Raw genomic sequence first — 22,574 nt, 5'->3', positions numbered from 1 at the left:
CCAGATATGAAAGATTTGAAAAAAAAATATAAAATTCTTCTCACTAAATTTGCTTAAAGTAGTTCCTTTTCATAAAAAATGTCATTCGTATCGATAGGTAATTGGTTTCTTGTTACTTTTAATGAATTAATATTTAAACTTTCTGTTTTAACTTCAATGTGGTAAATATTGATAGATATAATCCAATATTTTTCCTAAAAAGCCCTTTGGGGTCCTCAATAACATTTAAAAGTGTAAAGGGTTTTAAGACCAAAAAGTCTGAGAACTGCTGCATTAATGTGACAGGTGAATGGAAAGGGAAAATGTGGTACAGGTACACATGATAGGATATCACTCAGCCATGAAAAAGAAGGAAATCCTGCCATTGACAGCAACATGGATGAGCCTGGAGAACATTATGCTAAGTGAAATAAGTCAAAGACAAATACTGTATGATTTTATGTAAAAGTTCTCGTCACACATGGACACAAAATGGTAGCTATGTGAGGGGATGGATATTAAGTACCCTTATGTGGTAATGACTTTACAATGTAAACATAAATCAAATATCACGTTGTATCCCTTAAACTTACAGAATGTTATGTCAATTATATCTCAATAAAGCTGGAAAAACATATGCCTGTAACATGGAGGGCCCTGAGGTAAGCTGTTTGGGCTAGAAGCTGCTCTCCTGCTCAAATGCTAAGAAGAGAGAAGAAAGGAGGAGGTAAATTGGTGGCTTTTTTGCTTGGACAGAAGGTGACATGCAAGCATGCTGATCCCTTCTGCAGGAAGACTGAGTCTGTCTCTGTGGTCTGCAATTGGGTCTCTCTAGATCTCTTTTTTTCTGTATCTATTGGTTGGTCAATGATCACACTGGGGAAACAGAGGCACCTTACTGCCTTTCAGTGTCCATCTTCATGTATAGATGCTGATGGGCAAAATGACTAGCTCAGGATCCCAACGGCCATGGAAGAACTAGGAATTGGACTTATAAGTCACTGTATGACTATTACCTGTTTCCTTTCTCCTCCAATGGTATGTTCTTGGAGGGGAGATGGTCTCTGTGTTATTCCCAGCACACAAAACATGGCTGGTTTGGCTGATTCTGAGCCCAGGATGCTTGTCCCCATCTGCCACTGCCTCTTCCACCACAACCCAGACCCCCTCATACTGTCTTCCTACTACCAATCACAGCTTCAGACACCTCCATTGAGATGCTGACATTCATGACAGAGCTGCAAGGCATCATCACAAGCAAATATTTATAAAGGAGTCCACTGTACTGGGTGATTGTGTACACACACCTTAAACTAACAATTGTTTTCTTTCTTAATCAAATATCTTATTGACTTTAAAATTACAATTATATTTTGACCATGTCTGAAACACGTGAGTGCTTCCCTCCTCGCTTTCAGCAAAGGTCGTGTTACTGGCTCTGTCTTCCACATTCAGGTTTACTTCAGAAGAGCAGTTAAATTTCCAGAGGGCAGATACAGTGACCCTCCCCAGGTCAACCCGGATGGCCTCTGTGTCCAGCCCCTGCCTGCCAACCACAGCTGGACAGTGTTTCCTGGCTTCTTCTCCACCAACAGACTCTGAAATACACATACAAAACCCTTTTTGTCTTTGAAAGATTTTTCTTGCAGCTGGCAATACAGAAAACCAAAATGAGGCTTACAAAATAAAGCAGGCAATGGGGAAGATACAGCTTTAGAGAGGAAAAAAAAAATCTTTAAAATACAACTGTTCTCTCTGGACTTCATTAAATTAAAAATTAGCCCAGGTCTGCTCTCACTAAGAACGTGATCTATACTGGATGCGTTTCTTTAGTTTAGGCCTAACTTGGTAAAAATCAGTCCTTGGCTACATTTCCTCTGAGGAGGTCTGCAGGCTCACTGCTCATGGTAACCCTCCCTAAAGAGACCACCATAGCTGCTCATTAGCCTTTTCCCCACTCAAGTGAGCAGAAGCTCAGAGAGGTAAGGGTTGGTTAATGACATAATTACTCAGGCTTCCCTCGTGGGTACTCACATCAATTTCAGACTGGAGTCTTTTATCTCAAGGTCTCTTCTGCCTTACAAAGAGGAAAAGTCAATTTAGGTCATTTCCTGGCAAAGTTCTGTACACACATGAATCTCAACAGCTCTACTAATTCACAGCTCTTCCCTCAGCCTGAATATATGACACCCCCTCTTTTAAAAGCTCTGGCTCCATTGGGACGCCTGGGTTGCTCAGTGGTTAAAGCATCTGCCTTTGGCTCAGGGCCTGATCCTGGAGTCCTGGGATTGAGTCCCGCATCGGGCTCCCTGCATGGAGCCTGCTTCTCCCTCTGCCTGTGTCTCTGCCTCTCTCTCTCTCTCTCTCTCATGAATAAATAAAATCTTAAAAAAAAAAAAAAAAAAAAAAAGCTCTGGCTCCTTGGAAATTGCATTTAAAGTTGTTTCAGTACCGGGTGATTTTATCTGCAACTCCAACATTAGTAAGTCGCTCTCATTAACGAGCAGTGGCTAAATACGGATTTCCCAAGAGCTCTTTGCAACGATGGTGCTTCATCAGATAATGTACTGCATGAAATTTAGTATTCTATATCTCAGTTTTTCACAGTTACAAGAAAGAAAAAAATAACCCTTTTTGATGAATCAATAATGGTGGAGGGAATACCCCATAATGGGTTAAGACAGTAAACTGGAGTCCTGACTCTCCCCGAGGCCAGCTTGAGAAGTGTGGCTGGCTACCTGGTTTTTCCAAACCACAGCGTTTCCCCTGCTGCACAGAAGGGCTGTCAGGATGGAGACCAGGATGCACAACACCTGGGAGAGGCTCTGTCACATAAGAAAGGTTTTCAAAATGTTAACTTGTATTCTTAAGGGTATTCAAATTAGTTGAGAAAATATGAATCAGAAAGCTTTGAAGCTTCGAGACATTTTATTAACAGAGCACTGGGATAGGAAGAGGTAAAGGAGATCTCCTGTGTCAAATGTACTGAACTTCACTTGAAAAGATAGACCAGGGTATTATTGTGTAATTCCATAATCATACTGACTTACAGACAGTCCAACTACACATAAATATGCACCAAAATGAAAACAGAATATAAAATATTTAATAAATGAAGATATCCAAAGAAACTAAATATGATTTTAGTTTTTGCACTATGCCTTCCCCAGTAGAAAAAAAAAACCCTACAGGGTGAACAAGGGAGATACAAACAACTCACTGAAACATTTATATCACTGAATCAATAAGCTCCAGTCCCTACCCATCTCTTGGAATCCACTGTTATAACCCATCAATAGAAACAATTTCTCAGAGGCATACTTTGAAAAAAGAAGGAAATTTGGACTTAAATTGCCTATAAGGCACAGTTTAATTATAAAAACCAAACAGAATAAAAAGCCTACCTTTATTCCATTCAAAAAGAATAGAGGCTTAAGAAAGGAAAATTCATGATTGGATTGTTATATTTTCTCAAAATGGAGTCTTATTTTTTATTTTTTAAAAAAGATTTTATTTATTTATTCATGAGAGAAAGAGAGAGAAAGAGAGGCAGAGACACAGGCAGAGGGAGAAGCAGGCTCCATGCAGGGAGCCTGATGCGGGACTGGATCCCAGGTCTCCAGGATCACGCCCTGAGGCAAAAGCAGATGCTAAACCACTGAGCCACCCAGGGATTCCTCAAAATGGAGTTTTATGTTTCCTTCCAACACTTCCCCTTTAGAATCAAGGGCTATAAAATAAAGACATCAACCACTTGTCAAAAGGAATGATGAGTGGCCAAGGCTATTCTTGAACATTAATATCTTGTTGGGGGATCCCTGGGTGGCTCAGCGGTTTGGTGCCTGCCTTTGGCCCAGGGCGTGATCCTGGAGTCCCGGAATCGAGTCCCGTGTCGGGCTCCCTGCGTGGAGCCTGCTTCTCCCTCTGTCTGTGTCTCTGCCGCTCTCTATATATGTCTATCATGAATGAATGAATAAATAAATAAATAAATAAATAAATAAATAAATAAATAAATAAATAAATCTTTTAAAAAATCATTATAAGAAAACATTAACATCTTGCTCACATCCCAATATATCCATCAAGCCCAATATCCTCCTAGTCTGGGTGGGTTATACACTTCTTTAATTGACTGCATCATTTAAAACTGCTTTTAGGTCAGGGGATATTAACAAGGAGAAGCTTTATAATTGAGAGCTAATTGTAAGTCTTCCTTATCAAAGGGAATAGAATAAGAAAACCATTAGGACTGACCTACAGGCTGGCAGATAGCAGAAGAAGCTATAAGTTAGGAAATAGTATAGTACTGTTACTTATGATACATAAAAAGGGAACAGAGGGCAGCTGTGTGCCTCAGTGAGTTAGGCATCTGCCTTTGGTTCAGGTCATAATCCCAGGGTCTTGGGATCTAGCCCCACATCAGGCTCCTCACTCAGTGAGGAGCTTGCTTCTCCTTACCCCTCTCCCTGCCACTCCCCCTGCTCATGCACATGCTCTCTCTCTGTCAAATAAATAAATAAAATCGTAAAAAAATAAGATAAAAGGTGACAGGAATACTCTTTGTCTTCCACAGCAGCAAAAAAAGGAAAAAGAGAAATTAGATCTTTGGGGCACCTTGACTTTGAACATGGATTTCAGCATCCCCCCCTGCTAGAGGCTTCTCTACACGCCACGTTCTTCTTGCCAATGGGTTTCTGTGGTCAACACGGAAATGTCATTATGCTCACCTGTGTAGGGCAATTCTGATCTCAGGAAGGTGTAACAAATCAGGTCCACGCCAAGGCAAGTCCTTGTGCACATAAATGGTCCCTATATACCTCTGGCAAGGCTGACAGTCTCCCTCCTTCCTTTCAGGACTCACTGAGATAAAGAATTCCCTATAACTGTAAATGAGCCAGGCTTAGATTAGCCAAAGGGTCTTAAACCTCTTATTCTATCATCATCATAATCATTATCATCTTCCTATTGCAGAACCAGCAAAAGATAAACAGAGCCAATATTTACTTACATTTGCCTGCCTCTGCAAGGGGAGGTCAGCTGTACTTGGGAAGAAAGAGATAAGACCTCAAGATGAGTTTACATTCATGAGAAGCAGAGATGTTTCCAATTCACCTGGAATAACGTGGAAGCCTCATTAGAAACACCTGTCCTGCACTTATGCTAACAGCCCCTATTCAGTTAGCACAAGCTGAAGACAGGACCTGGGAATTCTACACTACCATCCTTTGCTTCCTCCTCTTGACTGTAGGAGCTAGCAAGGGAAGCCCAACACTTCTTCATGACACAAGAAACAACAATGCTGAGATTGAAACTGTCTGCCAAAACCACTATTGAGATATGTGCTGTTCTCATCCATTTTAAATCAGTCTTTCCCACTTGATGTGAATATGTTTATTTCAATTAAAAAATAAAAATGTTGCACATCTGTAGAAGTTGCTCCAGGGTTCAAAGCATAGAACTGAAACACTGAAATAGATAATAGCCGCAGAAAAGCAATTAAAATAAAACCACACAAAGAATGGGGAGCTACTATGGATGGTTCTCTTAAAGCATAAAGGCTGATGAATGTGCTCCCATTCTGCATGAAAGATCAGTAGGTCCCCCAATCAAAATAGGGAGGAACATGACAGCATCTGAGCTGAAAAAAAAAAATGTGGACCACCCAAGTAAAATGAAGCAGAAGGCTGAGCAGAGGCTCAGCCAGAGCAGGGACAAGAGTCATGTGTGGGACACACACAAGGATGAATGGGAAGAAGTGCTGTAAGAGTCTTTCTGGGAACAGCAACTAGCAGGAGAAAAGTAATTAGGCTGAGATTGACTCTGAAGAATCACAGAGAAGGTAGTAAGCAAAAGGCAGCTGGTCTGTGGCTGGAGTACTGTCTGGGATTGTTCCCAAAGGGGCACTGAGAAATGCCAACAAGAGGTTCACTGCCAATGGCTGCCTTTTAACAAGACAACTCGAGGATTCCCTTGACAGTTTTATCTCGTCCATACCACTCCTATTGTAAATAACCTGGGCTAAGAGAAGGAGCAAATCCTGGGTTGGAGCAGGATGGTGGTGAAGGTTCTTTAGTTCTTTAGAACAGAAATACTCCAAGTCAAATTCATGTTGGGCATGTGGCAGAGGAGGCAGCTTGCCTCTTCTAGGCGGGCCAATGAGAGCTGAAATTCTTGCATCATCAATGCCCTTTGGCAAAGAACATTAATCAGAGTCCCAATAACTACTACCAACTCCCAACCCATGATCTAATACAGGGCTTTGGTTGAGTAGAGAGTGAAGCATTTAAGACTATACTAGCTGAGTCAATGGATTGGGTGTTGGGCTTCCGATCCTACTCTTTGGGACCCCCCCCCCCCCGCCCTTCAGTCAGTGAGATGTAAAAAGTTGTCTTGTCAAAGCTGAGGTTTCATTCTGGCATGGATCCTTCCAAATACTGTGTTTTCTAAGAATCTAGGAGATGAGGCACAGGTGCCCTGGGGTATGCAGTGCAGTTTGGAGAATCAGTTTCATCCTGCAAGCATTTACAGAGCACCGTAAGATGAATAATTTATATATATGACCTTCTTGAGGATAGGGTCTCAGAACGGAAGCCCTAGTCAGCTGCCAACCTGATTGATAAGCATCCTGAGAGATTTATGTATAGTGAAGGTACAAAGGAGAAAAGGATCCCTTCTAGCAAACACAGCTCAGTCTTTAAGGATAAGAAGGATGACAAAGTGGGAAGAGTTGTATGTAAATGAGGCACCCAGTAGACAATCTTGAAAAGAGCAGCTCAGAAAATACCTCCCACGTGTTTTAATGCCCCATTAGAAAGGGAGTTTGGGATTGCTAAGCAAACACTGCAGACCTGCCATGTTGGTCTAGGCTCTGGCATGCAGAAGGAAGAGGATTCATAAGAGCATGCTTTATTTCAACTTCTGAGATGGGCTCAGGAAGGAGGAGGAGGGGGCTGGGAAATGCCTTCAGTAAAACACTAGTACATGTGAGACAGAGTATCCCGGAACAAATCACAGCCTTCATTGTGGGAAAGAGCTTGTTTCCCTGATGGCATGTGCCACTAAGGTTCCACTCAAAGCAGGACAGAAACCAAGGTCCTTAAAACAGTCTGTGGAATCTGGAAGGGCAGAATGAAGCTTGACTTGAACGGGGATGGCCCTGGGAGCCATGAGAACTTTCTGAGGGGACAGGGAGTACAGGGCTGGAATCCTGGTGAGGTGAGTGAGGTACTGGCCTTGGGTAAAAAATTTTAGAGGGCATGAAGAAACTCAGCAAGATAAATAATATTTTAGTGCCACATTTTTTAAAATTCCAGTGTAATTAACAGGGTTCTATTAATTTCAAGGAGAAAAATGTCAGAGAACAGAAAACATTTCATGCTATTAACTAATAATATTTCTTGATTAGTAGCATCCAGGTCTTATTTATTACTTGGCTGAAAAAACAACAGCTAACAATGATGAAGTCAAGGACTATTAATGCGAACGTGATTTGGTCAGCATCCTCAGTTGCTTTCTGCTTGTAAAACAAGTAGGATATGGAAATGGTAACCCCAATCAAAGGGAGAGCCTGAGCTATCAATGACCTCCTTCTTGAGTTTAAGAACACCGTGATGTCCCACTAATTCACAGGTTTTCAACCCTGTGTAGATATGGAAGGCCTGAAATTAAAGAAGGAAAAGAGGAACAAAGACAGTGAAGGGACAGGCTCATCATGGAGGAAGGTTAGGGTTCTTTTTTTTTTTTTAAGATTTTATTTATTTATGCATGAGAGACTTGGGGGGGAGGGGCAGAGACACAGGCAGAGGGAGAAGCAGGCTCCATGCAGGGAGCCTGACGTGGGACTCGTCCCGGGTCTCCAGGATCACACCCTGGGCTGAAGGCAGCACTAAACGCTGAGCCACTGGGGCTGCCCAAGGTTAGGACTCTTAAACTTACTGCCAAGTTCAAAAGCAAGACTTAGGGCAAGAAGGTAGAATGATATTCACATAACTACAAACAAATTCCACAGAATTCCCTAGAAATATTCCACAGGACAGGTTCCCTGGACCTTCCTCCATGGCTGGCACAAAATCTCACTGGCACTCTGCATGAATTCCTGTAGTTGCAGCTATAGCGGCTCACTTACTGACCCTGAGAGTGGGCGTTTGCTAACTGCAAGCCTGGCGTGGAATAGGCAATGCCTCTGACCACTCCTTATCTTCATCTAAAATGTTTTATCGTGAGATTCTCCCCTATAGTGCCCTACACATGACTGAATCTAGTCACTAGAGTGACTAAAATCACTCCTGTGACATCTGGTCTACTTCAGTTTGTACAAGAAGTCCACGGAGCAATCAATGATAAACGAAAAACAGAAGATAATGGAACCACACGTCTCTCAAGGCTTTGGTTTCTTCTGATCTGAGGTATCATTACTAATGTACACATTTGAGCAAAACAATATGAGTAATTATTTATCAGAACGTTAATATATTTAACCTAAAAAGCAACCAATCAGTGGCAAAAGAAAAAATTAAGAAAAACAGCACAGCAGTATTTGAGATTTGTATTATTCCCTATTGCCCTTTCCAAAACAACAAAATATCTGTAAATAATGGAAACCAAATCTGAATACAAAATCAGGAGATTGTAAGCCATAGCTAATGAATCTGGTTTCTTTCTCATATACTACAAAAAAGTGAAATCAAAGAAAAATAATTAAAATATAATTGAAGAAAAATAATTAACATATCCAAATTCTTTCTTGGATACACATATTTACAGTGACTAGATTTTTTTTGAGCAGGTACTCAAACAATAGAAGGATGCTCTGGTAAACATGATGCCTGCACAGAGTTAAGTCCTGTCTGGGTTTAATAGTGCCCGGCAGCAGAATCAGAGGATTAAAGGAAGACTGACTTCACAACAAAGAGAGAAAAGCCCATTACAGCGTATCTCATTATATCACTTCCCTTACGATAAAGGGAGCTAGTAAATCAGACAAATATTGATTCAATTGCTCTTTTTTGTTCTAATTATGGCTTATCCCTCTACCCTAAAAGAGGCTTTAAAAGCCTCCCAACTATTGTGAATCATGGTCAAATTGAAGTATCCTTCTATGAAAAAAAAAAAAAAAAAAAAATGAAGTATCCTTCTATGTATAAAATTCTACAATGAATTTACAGTTGCTACCACAAAACACTGTTTTTTCAGCTACATATGTGTTTATTCTCCTCCCTGTGAATATAAAACCTTTGAGAGCAATGCTCACATCTGCTTTGTCTCATGCATATGGTTTAATTCTCTGTACAAAAATGTTTGATTAACCTCAATGCATACGGAGAACACAATACACATACATGAGGATGACATCACCAGCTCTTTATTAGGATAAACACTCCAAATTATCTGCTAACGGTAGTAAAGATATGAAAAGACACCAATATATATTCATCCACAGCTCCTGATCCAGCATCCTTGCCACCTATTTGGTGACATCCCCCCGCCCCCTTCTATGGATTGTACAAGATGGCAACTGGGCTCTGGGTGAATCTCGAAGCCATGGAGGAAAGTAAAGCTAAATGCCATGGCTAAATGAGGACCAACCATGTTTAGATCCCATTAACACTGCATTTTCTCTACCTCATCTGTGCCCCATGACATCCTCGGACGTACATACATCAAGGGTTGAAAAATATCAGTTGTCCTTTGATGAATGTGCTTAACTAGTAGGCCACGAGGCTCCTCTGGTATCACTGCCACTTTCTCACCCCTAACACTATAGGCAGAACTCTTATCACAGACCCAGAATCACAAAAAGCCCAGCCGTCAGGTTCAACAACCCTCTGGATTAGGAACTAGCCTTTAAAGTGTTGTTACCAAATGTTTTTAATCAACCAGCCACTTAAAAAATTTAAAGTTCTGTTTTTCACGTATTTTAAACTGACATTTACATTTCTTTGTCATAATTTTAATTAATGGAAAAGGCTATGATTCTGGCATACTGGAAATATTACAATTTTTAATTAAAACATATCACTTATTTAAATGTACCTAATGAAATCTGAATATCCCACCAATTTGAAAACCACCTTCATCCATCAGAAAAGTATATGAGCACACTCTTCTTTAATAGTAAAAGATGCTACATTTTTCTCTTTTCACCTTGAATTTGTTCTTCCATTCTACTTCGTCAACTTAATTTTCTCTCAATATAATATGTTTTAACTCTTAAGAGGCCTTTATTACTCTCCTACTATATTTCCGTGTAACAAAATGTGTATAAAGTAATTTTTAAAAAATTTCCGGTGGCCAAAAGGCTTTAAAGTGTTAAATTTTCTTGTACTTTGAGGTGTAATTATTAATGGACCCAACTGATCCAAATAGTATTAAGTATTATTTATAAGAATGTTAATATAATTAACCTGGAAAGTATAATTTTACTTTATTTTTTAAATATCTTTTATTTTTAAAATTTAAGTCATTTATTTTTCTCTTCAATTACTTCACATACCCATGGATGAAGTATTCCTTATTATCTTTTTGTCTATTACCTTATAAAAGATTAGGTCTTCCTTCAATTTTGTTGAAAGCCAAGAAGTAAAAACTAACTTACAAAAAAATGTGTGGTCTGGTCATTACATTCGTCCCCTTTACCAACACAAACACTAGTATTTTCATAGTCCTTTGTTGGTGGGAAAAGATTTTTGCACTCCAGGACAACACATCACAGTAAGATTCAGAATGGGATGGGTTAATAGTGGTGCTTTCCTTGGTCAAAGAGAAGAGGGACTATAACAGATAACACAGAAAAGGAGATGTAGCAAAATCAGTTTTCAGAAAGAGTACCTATAGACAACAGGGACCAGGAAATATCTCCCTTAAACCATCTATGCCTTCACATGTCTTGGAGAGTCTCCATGTTCTCCTGTGTGCATGCATACCCCAACTGGAACACCCCTCCTCTGGGCAAGAGTATCGTTGCCAGGCATTCTGTCCATTTAGCTTTATACACAGAAACGTACTTTGGTTTGATTAACACATGTATTTCCTTACAACATATCAGCTTGTAGCAGATACTACAGGAGAAGCAATAATTTTTTTTTAAAACACAGGATTCTTGTTCATTCTCCTTGTAGAGATGGAAAACATCTAATAAATCATAATGTCCTGACAGTATAGAACTATACTCAACAAAAGACTGTAAGTTCAATATTTTTAATAATGTCAAAAAATTGGGAATCATCCAAATGTTTAATAATATTACTAAATAAACATTACAGCAGCCATATAGTGGAAGAATATACAATATTTTAACTTGAGGAACATATATTGATGTAAGAAAATGTTCTTCATATGATGTGGACTGAAAAAACAAGCAGGAAACAACCATAAATAAAATTCATACTAATTTGTTAAGTATGTATATGTAGGAAAAAGTCTGTTAAGAAAATTTTTTAAACTGTTTTTAGTGGTTATCCTTAGGTGGTGTGATTATGGGCACAGGAGGAAGTGTTTCACAGTAAAAAAAAAAAAAAAATGATGAAACGGTAGAAAATGAACTGAAGTGGAAAACAGAGTAGGAAACTGTATAGCCTTTGCTCCCACTGGCTTCTCCCTTCACATGCCTTTCTAACACATTCCTTCTAGGGAGGAAGCATCATACTCATCCTTATGCCCCCATGCTCAGTATAAGGGAGGCCATCATAAATGTGTGCTAAATAAATAAGTGAAGAAGAGGAAGAATCCACAGCTTTGTTCTTCCCAAATGTCCCACACAGGGCACTTGTCTCATGATAAAGGAAGGTGGGGAAGGGTGAGCAAGGTAGAGAAACTGGTTCATTATCTCCAGCCTGTTTTATGTGGCTATAGAATTAGTGAGATGGTGTCCAGCCAAGGGGCCAATGAGAGTTTAAATCTAACCCCCTACCCCCACCAGGGTGTAGGACTGCTTCTTCCCAGCAGGGGCACCATCTCCCAGTCTGCATGGAAGATCTTGTCTACTATCTACATTCTCACTCAGGTTTTGGTAATTTCTCTCCTTGACCAGTTTTATCTTTCATCTACTTCTTCAACTGCTTCCTTTGGGTTACTGACTTCATTTATTCCACAGATGCCTGGGAATCACTGCAGTCAGGTTCCCATCCTGTTCCTAGATATAAAAAAGCCATTGGTCAGCAAGTAAAATGCTATAAGCCAATGAGGTTATCTGGGCCTTCAGGAAAACACGGTGGTTTTTACTTCCACTACATTATATAACTCCAGTCTCCTTACCTCAGCAAGTGTGGAGGGATCTTGACAATGGTATCCACACCACCCAGGGTTTCTGCAGAAGGAAAATTACAAAGTTAAAAATAAATAATGTATAGACTGGGAATCTGCAGATAAATTTCCTTGTTAGTTTCTTTTTTTTTCCCTGGAAATCCCTATAATTATAAACTGGTCAGGGATCCCTGGGTGGTGCAGCGGTTTGGCGCCTGCCTTTGGCCCAGGGCGCGATCCTGGAGACCCGGGATCGAATCCCACGTCGGGCTCCCGGTGCATGGAGCCTGCTTCTCCCTCTGCCTGTGTCTCTGCCTCTCTCTCTCTCTCTGTATGACTATCATAAATAAAAAAAAAAAAAAAAAAAAAAAAAAAAAAATTAAATAAACTGGTCAATTCTCAATTATCTGCATGCAAGTCATTCGTACTTAAAAATCTTTCCCCTTCATGACTCCAAAGACTTCCTTGGAGGAGTTAAAAATTAGGATACATTTCCCTATAGAAACACAGATTGAATAGCTAAACTTCTCACCTGAACCAGAATGCCAATATAATTTAGCTACAACTGTCTAAAATGCTATATTCTTACTATAACAATAGAGAGAAGATATGAGAAACAAAAGCAAAAATAAAACTCTTGGGACTACACCAAACTAAAAACCTTTGCAGAGCACAGGACACCATCAACAAAAACAAAAGGCAATCTACTGAATGAGACAAAATATTTGCAAATCATATCTAATAAATGGATTATATCTAAAATATATAAAGAACTCATATAACTCAACACCAAAAAAATTTTTTTTAAAAACCTCAACCAGACAAATAATTCAATTAAAAAATGAACAGAGGACCTGAATAGGCATTTTTCCAGAGATGACATACAGATGGCCAACAGACACATGAGAAGATGCTTGACATCACTCATCATCAGGGAAATGCAAATCAAAACCACTATGAGATATTACCTGATACCTGTCAGAATGGCTAAAATCAAAAAAATAAGAAATAAGTGCTGGTAAGGATGTGAGAAAAGAGAATTCTCATGAGCTGTTGGTGGAAATGTAGCTTGGTGCAGCCACTATAGAAAGTGGTATGGAGGGTCCTCAAAAAATTAAAAACAGTACTACCATACCATTCAGTAATTCTACTCCTACCAGGTATTTGCCCACAGAAAATGAAAACACTAGTTCAAAAAGATATGTGCAACCCTATGTTTATCACAGCATTATATACAATAGCCAAGATATGAAAGCAACCTAAGTGTCCCTCAATAAATGAGTGGATAAAGAAGATGGGCTAAAATATATATATAATGGAATTTTACTCATCCATTAACAGGAGAATGAAATCTCATCATCTGTGAGAGGGTAGATAGACCTAGAGGGTACTATATTAAGTAAAATTAGGCAGAGAAAGACAAATATCATATAATTTCACTTATATGTGGAATGTAAAACAAATGGATAAACAAAAAACAAAAATAGACTCATGAATATGCACGGAGAATAAACTGATGATTACCAGAGGGGAGGGGTGCAGGAGATGGACGAAATAGATGAAGGAGATGAAGAGGTACAAACTTCCAGTTATAAAATAAATAAGTCACAGGATGAAAAGCATAGCATAAGGAATATCATCAATAATATTTTAATAACTTTGCATGGTGACAGATGGTAACTACACTTTTTGTAAGTATCTTGTAATGTATATAATAGCCAAAACACTAAATTGTGCACCTGAAATTAATATAGTATTGTGTATCAACTAAACTTCAATTAAAAAATAATAAATACAGAAAAGAAAGCTATTTCCTCGAAAATACTGTTTCAATACCCTTAAATAATAATTTATAATTGTGAGACACTTGATGTTCACAAGGCACTTTATGCAACATCTCATTATTCTCACACACATTTCTGACATGGTAGATTTTTAACTTTAAAAAAAAAAATCCTACAGTAAGGAAGCTCACCTTTAAATCTCATTAACCTAACCTGGATATTCAATACTTTCCCATTGTTGTGGATTATTCAAACTACTGCTGCCTCCAATTGTAGAGATAATGAAACACTATTCTCTCCCTACCACCCCCCCCCCCAAAGCTGTTCTATTTCAATAACGCTAACAGTTCTGCAGCGAATTCCAGCATGTGTGGTTGGGAGAGGCATCCCTACATGAACAAGCAATTCTCTGACACCAGCTAAGCCATTCTACAATTTAACTCAATTCTGACAATATCTACTAGAAGATGGGGTCAGATCCCATTAGTAAAAGACTCAGGCTGAAGGTTCTAATGATCCCCTCTTTGAGTTCAGTTAATTTGCTAGAACAGTTTGCAGAACTCAGAGAAACATTTCACTTACTACATTACTGGTTTATTACAAGAGGACAAAACTCCAGAATGGCCAGATGGAAGAGAGGCACGTGCCAAGGTATGGAAATGGAAAAGGCGAAGAGGAGCTTCCATGTCTCTGAGGGTGGCATTCTCCCCAAATTTCCATGTGTTTACTAACCCACAAGCTCTCTGAATGCAGTCCTTCTTGTGGTCTTTATGGAGCCTTCATTATGTAAGAACGATTAATTAAATCATCAGCCATTGGTGACTGAACTCAATCTCCATCCCTTCTTCTTTCTGGGGAGGTCTGGGGTCTGATTGAAAATTCCAACTCTCTAAGCACAGGGTTGGTCCTCCTAGCGACTGGTCCCCATCCTTAAGTTGCCTCATTTATATAACAACACTTTATGGTTCTCTTCACCTAGGAAATTCAAGGATTTTAGGAGCTCTGAGCCAGAAACAAGGAAAAAGACCAAGTCTATATTTTTCATTAGAAATCCCAGTATCACAAGCTCCAATTTGTTCCCAATTTTTTCAGCTCAAACTGTGTTAACTCCTTCTTCCTTGCTTAGAGTCAACTAGACCTGTCAATGCAAACCATTTTCATTGGAAAAGAAATATTTCTCCCTGTCTGCTAAAAGATCAGAAGGAAAAATGGATACCATATGTATCCCTGAGACTCAAGGGTAAGAACAGTCCAAAACCTGATGATAGGATCTGAGCCTGTTGTGGCCAATGGGGCAAAGAGCGGGTGCAAGCAAGACAATCCACAAAACAGAAAGATGGGCTCAGTAGGGTCAGGGATGCTGTGGCCAACAAGGCTAACGGTGGCAGTGGAAGAACTGAGGTCAGCTGTTAGGACAAGACAGGACATCAAGAAGGGAAAGCCCTGAGATGCATGTGCAGGAAGCAGATCAAAGCATGGCCTAGCAGCTAGCAGGGCAGGGGCCAGTGCCCACAACAATTTGATGCTACTGTCCAGGGGGAGGTGTTAACACTATAATGACCAAATCACTGTAGTTTTCTTCATCAGACAGAGGGGTTTATATTCAACTCGGGATGTTCAATAGAGCCCAACCCTACAAATGCTAACCAAGAGGCAGAGGAAATAAAAAGAACACAGGACAATCACAGAGCAGCTGTAATGAGCCTGTCCTGTTCAAGGAGAGATGCTGAGAAGGTGTCTGCCCCGGGCTTTGGGTGTCGAGCCCAGCTGCAGACTAGTGATGTCCATATGAGCATCACATTCTCAGAAACTGAACTGAAGCTGTGGATATGGATGTGGTCAACTCCAGTAGGGTTGAGAATAAGAGAAGAGGGCTCAGGGCTAACTCCTGAGAAGCTCAAACATTTAGGCTAGGGAGAAGTGCTGGAGAAAGGAGACAGAACCCCTTAGGAGGCATGATAAAAATTGTGGTCCTGGAGGCCAGGGTAAGATAGACACCCGGTATGTTCCACCTGGCTGAGAATGCCCTCCTGGACTGGGGTCTGGGTGCCTTATTCTTTAGCCACGGTTGGTGGCATGATGGAGGAGGAAGTCAGATGGCAGTGAGTTGAAGAATGAGTAGACGATGAGGCTATGGACACAATCACCATAGACACATTTTAAGAAGCCTGGCTGTGAACATAATAGAAACTGGCTGGAAGGAAAAGCAGATGGGAAGGTAGAGGGAAGGATGGTGGTGGACGGACTATTCTTCCTTCCCAACCTGGCATTCCAGCCTCTAGTTTTCTTTCTCCTCTCTTCCATTTTCCAAATCCATTTTACACAAGTCCCTGATATATGTAAGACACCAAAAGTTTCTAAAATGAAGACACAGTCCCTTGACGTTCTAATGTTCCGACATTCTATGTCATCTGGCCCGTCCCAGCTCACATGGGTCTGGGATCACCACTTCTTGAAGAAAAATGCTCTTGTCTCTACTTTCCTCAAGCTGACCCCTTCCCTTATTCTTTCTATTCCCTAGTCAGACCATTTTCTCACTGACAAGAAAAATATCTAACAACCCAGATTGTTCAAAATAGAGGGAAGACACATATATACATTCTTTGCCAGTTATTATGCGGCCACTAAGAAAACCAATTTTCAGAGAAGTATCAATGACAACATAGAAGAAAATGCTAAAGCTAAAAACAAAAACAAAAAAACAAATGATACTCTGCCATAGAAACTATAACCCCTTGCAGAAGGGAAATACTCTAAAATGTGATCAGCATTCTCTCTGGGTGTTGAGATTACAGGTGACATTAGTTTTTTTCTTTATACTGTCCAAATATTTTTCAGTATTCTAAAATGAGCATATATAAGTTTTATAATAGAAAAAAAAGATGACTATATCTTAAAACCCAAACAAGTCATTAAGAGGCTGATCTGTTTACTGAACATCTGCTTCTTTTCTTACAAATGCAGAAGCCACAATAAAGCATAAGCGACAGTCCCTACATTCAAGAAGCATGAGTCTATACTGTCGATACTTGTTGTTTTGGTTGACTAGCCTTCTGAAACAGAACCCTAAATTTGTTTTGAGGAAACCTTCCTTTTCTGAGTCAGGGATTTCAGGAAGCCTTGTAGCCTAGATCTAAGCCAGTGGGTCCGTTCTATTCCTTAGCTAGAGGACTCGTTCAGGTATACACATGACCCATCAGGACCAAGAGAGAACAAGTGAAACCAAAGACTGGGCAGGAGTGACTGGAAGAGCTCCACACTCTTGAGATGAGCTGATGATGGGTCAAGTGGGAGATGACCCCTTCTGTGATGGCCTGCATAGAGCAATGACCCCCCATCTCCTATGACGGTTTCAGTAGGAGATAACTCCTCTCTCCTGTGATGGGCTAAATGTCATGGTAATCCCTCTCCCCTATGATGGTCCAAATGGGAGATAACACCTTTCTCTTCCAACGGACTAGGTCAGTGGAAATGACTCTTCCCTTCCACGATGGTTTCAGTTAGAGATGATCCCTTTCCCCTCAGATGGTTGAAGTGTGCTGATGCTTCTTTCTCATGAGATGGTCTAAATGTGATAATTCACAAGCCTAAAGCTATGGAGACTCCTGCAGAGCAAGGTCCTTGATCAGTATATAATTTCTGAGCCAAACTCAACCCATAGCTAGCCTTACAAGGGATATTTAGCTAATAGAATGAATAAATTCTGTTTTGCCGGTCAGCTTAAATTAAATTAAATTAGGGTTTGTTATTGTTGTTGTTTTGGGGAGGTGAACGGTTTGGTCTCCCAAATACAATATTTCTCAATTATCCTGCCCCCAGAAGAATAACTATGCCCAAATACTCCAAAGTAGCAGGTGCTCTAAGACAGTCGTGAGGGCAGGTTTCTGAACCTAGGGGAGGAATGGATTCGACTGAAGAGCTCAGGGAATGCTTCCTATGTGAGTTGGGCCTTAGGAGTCTGGAAAGGGACTTCGCAGCACAAGTAAAGGTAGCAGAGTGTGCAGTGCAGTGTGTTTGTGGAAGCTTCAGCTTACTATAGTTTATGGGACCCCTGGGGGAAGGGCAATAAGAAACAAGAGCTGGGGTTAGATTCTGAAGAGTGTTTTAAGGAATTTACACTTTAATCTAGAGAGAAATAATGGAGATTGAGGAAGAGGAAGTGTTTCACAGTTAAAAAAAAAAAAAAAGATGAAATGGTAGAAAATGAACTGGAGTGGAAAACAGAGTAGGAAACTATATAGCCTTTGCTCCCGCTGGCTTCTCTCTCCACATGCCCTTCTAACAAATTCCTTCTAGGGAGGAAGCATCATACTTATCCTTATATCCCCATGCTCAGTATAAGGGAGGCCGTCATAAATGTGTGCTAAATAAATAAGTGAAGAAGAGAAAGAATTCACAGCTTACCCATTCTTGAAGACAAATCTACTTTAAAAGCTCCACCAACTCACACCAATTTCCTCCCCAACCCACCCCTGACCACATACTTATGCCCTCTTCATTGATCTGTTTTCCTGATTTATTCAGTCCAACCTGCACAATGAGTGTCAAGCACTGTTATTTAACTATTTCACGCACTTTGACTCCCCTTGGTAACTACAGAAAAACAGTCACTGGGGAAAAAAATCACATCCACTCTCTGGGGTCAGGTCGGATTCCAGGCTCCACTCAGATACCTTCCTCACTTCTGGGTTTCCCACGTAGCTTCCAGGATCTCACCTCAGCCACACTGTGGTTTAACTTAACAAGATGTAAGTACCAAAATTTAAACATGAAAAATACTCCATTACTGGTCTCCTCTCTGTTATCTCAATCTGCGTAACTTAGAGCAAAATAATAATGAACACAGGGATGGGGTGTTTAAAGCGTAGTCAGGCCCTGCTTTATTATGTTATTCAGCCATCTGTGACTCTTCATTAGAGACATTTAGGAATCTAGCTCTGAATCAGTCTGCTGAATGACAATGGCAATGCAAAAACAATACTGTGGCTTTAAGAGCCTAGTTGCTCATTTATATCTGGTCCAGATTCCTGTAAGGGTAAACAATGGTCAAGTTCCGCCTACAAGATAAACTTCCTAGAAAATATTGCAGAAAATTTCGTGATGATATGCAGATGTCAAAGAAAATTGATGTTGCTAGGATTGTCTGTACACAGACACCCAATATATGTGAATTCTGATCTTCTACATATTAACAGAGTCACCTGAAACACCATCGGATTCTACATACAGTAAAAAACCTGCTAATGGCACATTGCTTTTTCAGGTTGTAGCACAGCAGTGTCATAACAAGCACTGATTGCTTTCTGATTATGAGAGAAAGAGATTTAATTTTATTTTGTAATTGAATGGCAACTGAGGAATGGCAAGCAGGCTTGGGCCAGGGCGGGCGGGGGTGGGGGACGGGGCACAGAGCTGTCTCGGTTTCTCCTCCACCTTTCCTTGTTTTGATCACCCGAAGTATGCTCCTGATCCCTCTGCATTCCCATTCAGACCATTCTGATTGCTCAAATCCGTGCCAAATTGGAATGAATGTCTTTCAGTCTTCTTGTAGGTGGAGTCCTGCAAACCTGAGTCTGGTGGGGGACACAAATGTGCCACCTGGAACTTATTTCAATACTTGCACAGCTCACAAATTTAAAATCCCACCTGTCTGAAGGGCACACCACAGCAGAATTGCAGAGGCAACGCAATCCCACCCGTACGTAATGTCTCCTGTACAATAACCATGCTGGCCTCTATCCGGAAAATCAAATTAAAGAAGCCATTCCTTCCTCGTCACAGTCGCCAATGTTTCGAGATCCGGGAGGATGGTTCAACTTCCCTTTCCGCCACAGGCGCTTGGAATCGGGCCCCTGGATTCGCACCGGCTGTGGTCCTAACTCGGAGATGGGTGACCATCGTCCGCCTGGCTGGGGATCTGGGAAACAGGGGCCTCCTGGCTAGGAGGACGGCGGTCCCCGGTTAAGGTCTGGGAGAAGGCAGAGGCCAGAGGGGAGGCGGACGGGTGTTAACGCCCGATCCCAAATTCCCACGCCCCGCATCAACTGGCTGGGGCAACTCTCGCAATCGCGCGTTATGCGCCCACGGCAGAAGCTCGGCGCAGCCCCCCCGCATCAGGGCCGGCTCAGCCCCAGCCCGCGCGGCCCTCCGGCGGCGGCCACCAGGGCCCCGGGGCCCGACCGCAGGCAGGTGCCGGTGCCCGCGCCCCGCGCCCCGCGCCCCGCGCCCCGCGCTCACCCAGGGCCCAGGTGCAGCTCTCCTTGATGGCTTTGTACTTGCTCCCGGACGCCTCCTTCTGCAGCTTCCTCAGGATCTCTTCCATCTTGCCCTTCGCAGGGGCTCGGCCACCGACAGCGAGAGGCGCGCGCGAGGCCCGGCCGGGGACGCCGCCACCGCCGCTGTCGCCGCCGCCACCGCCTGGCCCCGGGCGCCTAGGCGGCCGCTGCGCTCGCCCCCCCCCCGGCCCCGCGCGGCGGCTGATGAATCACGCCCGCTCCATGCCGCGGGCCACGTCAGCCCCGCCGCCCCGCCCCGCCCCGCCCCGCCCGCCGCCCCGCCCGCCGGGGTCAGGTGCGCTGGGCGCGCGCCGCGGAGCGCTGGAGCCCGGGGGCGGAGGCCGCGGCCGAGACCCGCCGCCGACGCGGGCCGCCGGGCCTCGAGGCTTCGCGGGCAGGTGGCAGCGGATGCCCGGAGCTGGCCCGCCGGCCGGGCGTCGGCGGGGGCGGCCGAGGGAGCGTCTGGGCGGCGGCGGCAGCCGGCGGGGGGGCCTCGCCGCTTCCCCCGCCCCCCCCGGATTCCCACCCGGTTCCCCACCCGGCTCCCCGACCCGCGATCGCGTGCGCCCGGGGTGGGGCCCGCCGGGTTCGCGGAGCCCCCGCCGGCGTGCGGCGCCCTAGCATCCGCTGGTCCTGCGCTCACTCCTCGGCGGACCGCCCTTCGCGGCCGCGGGCGGTGCTGGGCTCGGGTGCTGCCGGCGGGCAAACCGTGCCGCTGCCCCCGCGCCCCGACACTCTCGCCCAGGAGAGAGTGCCCAGCCCCGCTGTGCACGCGAGGAAGCAGGCCCGGGGAGGCCAAGTCACTTCCCACGCCCCCAAGAGTTAGCCTCAAAACACATTCCTGAATCCAAACCCCTTTAAAAAAAATCTCTCTTCGACCGCCCCCCCCCCCTTTCCTTCCCCTCTTGCCCTGCATCGTTATCCTCTGGGGAAAGAAAGGGAGGGCGCGCAGGGCCCCACGCAGCTACCTAAGTCTGGTGGGGGTGGGAGGGCGGACAGGAAGAACTGCCCCAACCAAGAACCCTCAGGCTGAACTTGGGAGACCCTCGGGGGGTGGCCCGATGGGGGAGGAAGGCAGCCTCAGCCGGGCCTCAGGTCCCGAGAGCCGCTGTGCGCCGGTAACTCGGCGTCCCTGGGGTGGTTGTTGAAGCAAAGAGGGAGAAGGAAATCAGGAATCTCATTTGGCATCTCATTGTTTCCCTGTTGTTTCCCTGACTAGGAGCTAAGGAGGGTTTTGAAGCATATTCGTTTTTCTTTAGAGATGTCACTGGAGTGATAGCGGAAAAAAAAAAATTGCAAGGGAGTAACTGGCAGCTGGGAAAACAGTAAAAAGGTTCTTCAGTAATCTAGAAATGAGTTAAGCCAACGGTAGGTGGAAAGGAATGGAGGGAAATATAGCAAGAGATATTTAAGGAGTCAGAGCAGGAGGATTTACTGACTGATGGGGATGGTTAGCATCTGGGATGGTTCCTCCTTTGGGAAACGGTGGCCCCATCTTCCAAGTTAACGAGAAGGGGACAGTTTGGAATCTGAGGAGGACACATGTTCAGTTTTGAACATATTCAGGTGGAAAATCACAATGAGATACCCACAGGGTGTTTCCCTTATGGGCAGGGACCCACAACAGTGTTGTGTGATAAAAATGAGGATTTGAAAGCCTCCAGGTCTTGAGAGTTATTGATTGAAGCCTGGGGTTTGGCAAAGGTTGCAGAAGGCAGTGGATGGAATGGGAAGAGCAGGATGCCAGGGAGGAAGTTGGGGGTCCCCTTACTCTTTTAAAGAGTATTTATTATTACTTTATGATCAAAAACAAATTTATGCTACAAACTAGAAAATACTAATTTCAGAGATATAAAATTTAAATAGCCTTGTAAAAAAGCTTTTACAGAGTATTAAACAACAGATGCATTTGCACACTAAAAAAAAAAAAAGGACAATGATTATGAAGTCAATCCACAAAGAAATACAAATAATTTATGACCTATGAGAAATGTTCAACCACCTACTTATCAAAAGAGCACAAACATAAAATGGGATTTTTTAAAAAATCGATCAAATTGGCTAAGAGCTGGCTGGCCAACTGGACCTTCTCACATTGTGGGTGCTGGTGGAAGGGTAATTCTGGAGGGTTTCTGGATGTTTATACAGCATAGATATGGCTACAATTCAGCAGTCCTGCTTTTAGGAATTCATCCTAAGCAAGTGATTGTAGAAGTGGATAAAAAATTTTCTATAAGGATTTCAATGTGCTGTTCAATCATTTTTAAAAAATTAAAAAATATATATATGTCCAACA

General features: G+C 42.6%; 1 protein-coding gene across 5 annotated transcripts in view; it reads right to left on the bottom strand.

Annotated features, from left to right (window-relative positions):
* The window catches only part of ARFGEF3 (ARFGEF family member 3), a 172,855-nt gene extending 152,423 nt beyond the window's left edge, over positions 1–20,432 (bottom strand). For all 5 annotated transcript variants that reach the window (XM_077894383.1, XM_077894390.1, XM_077894397.1 and 2 more), the window contains exons 1-2: positions 20,241–20,432; positions 12,232–12,283 (exon numbers count right to left, since the gene is read on the bottom strand). In XM_077894383.1, the coding sequence (XP_077750509.1) occupies positions 12,232–12,283; positions 20,241–20,325 (137 nt within the window). In that variant the 5' untranslated portion in view covers positions 20,326–20,432. The remainder of the gene's footprint in view (positions 1–12,231; positions 12,284–20,240) is intronic.
* Positions 20,433–22,574: the final 2,142 nt, after the last annotated feature.

This window comes from Canis aureus, chromosome 1, assembly GCF_053574225.1.
Source record: "Canis aureus isolate CA01 chromosome 1, VMU_Caureus_v.1.0, whole genome shotgun sequence".
Taxonomy (NCBI): Eukaryota; Metazoa; Chordata; class Mammalia; order Carnivora; family Canidae; genus Canis; species Canis aureus.
Note: the sequence above shows the minus strand (reverse complement) of the source record. Positions and strands in the feature narration are given on the sequence as shown.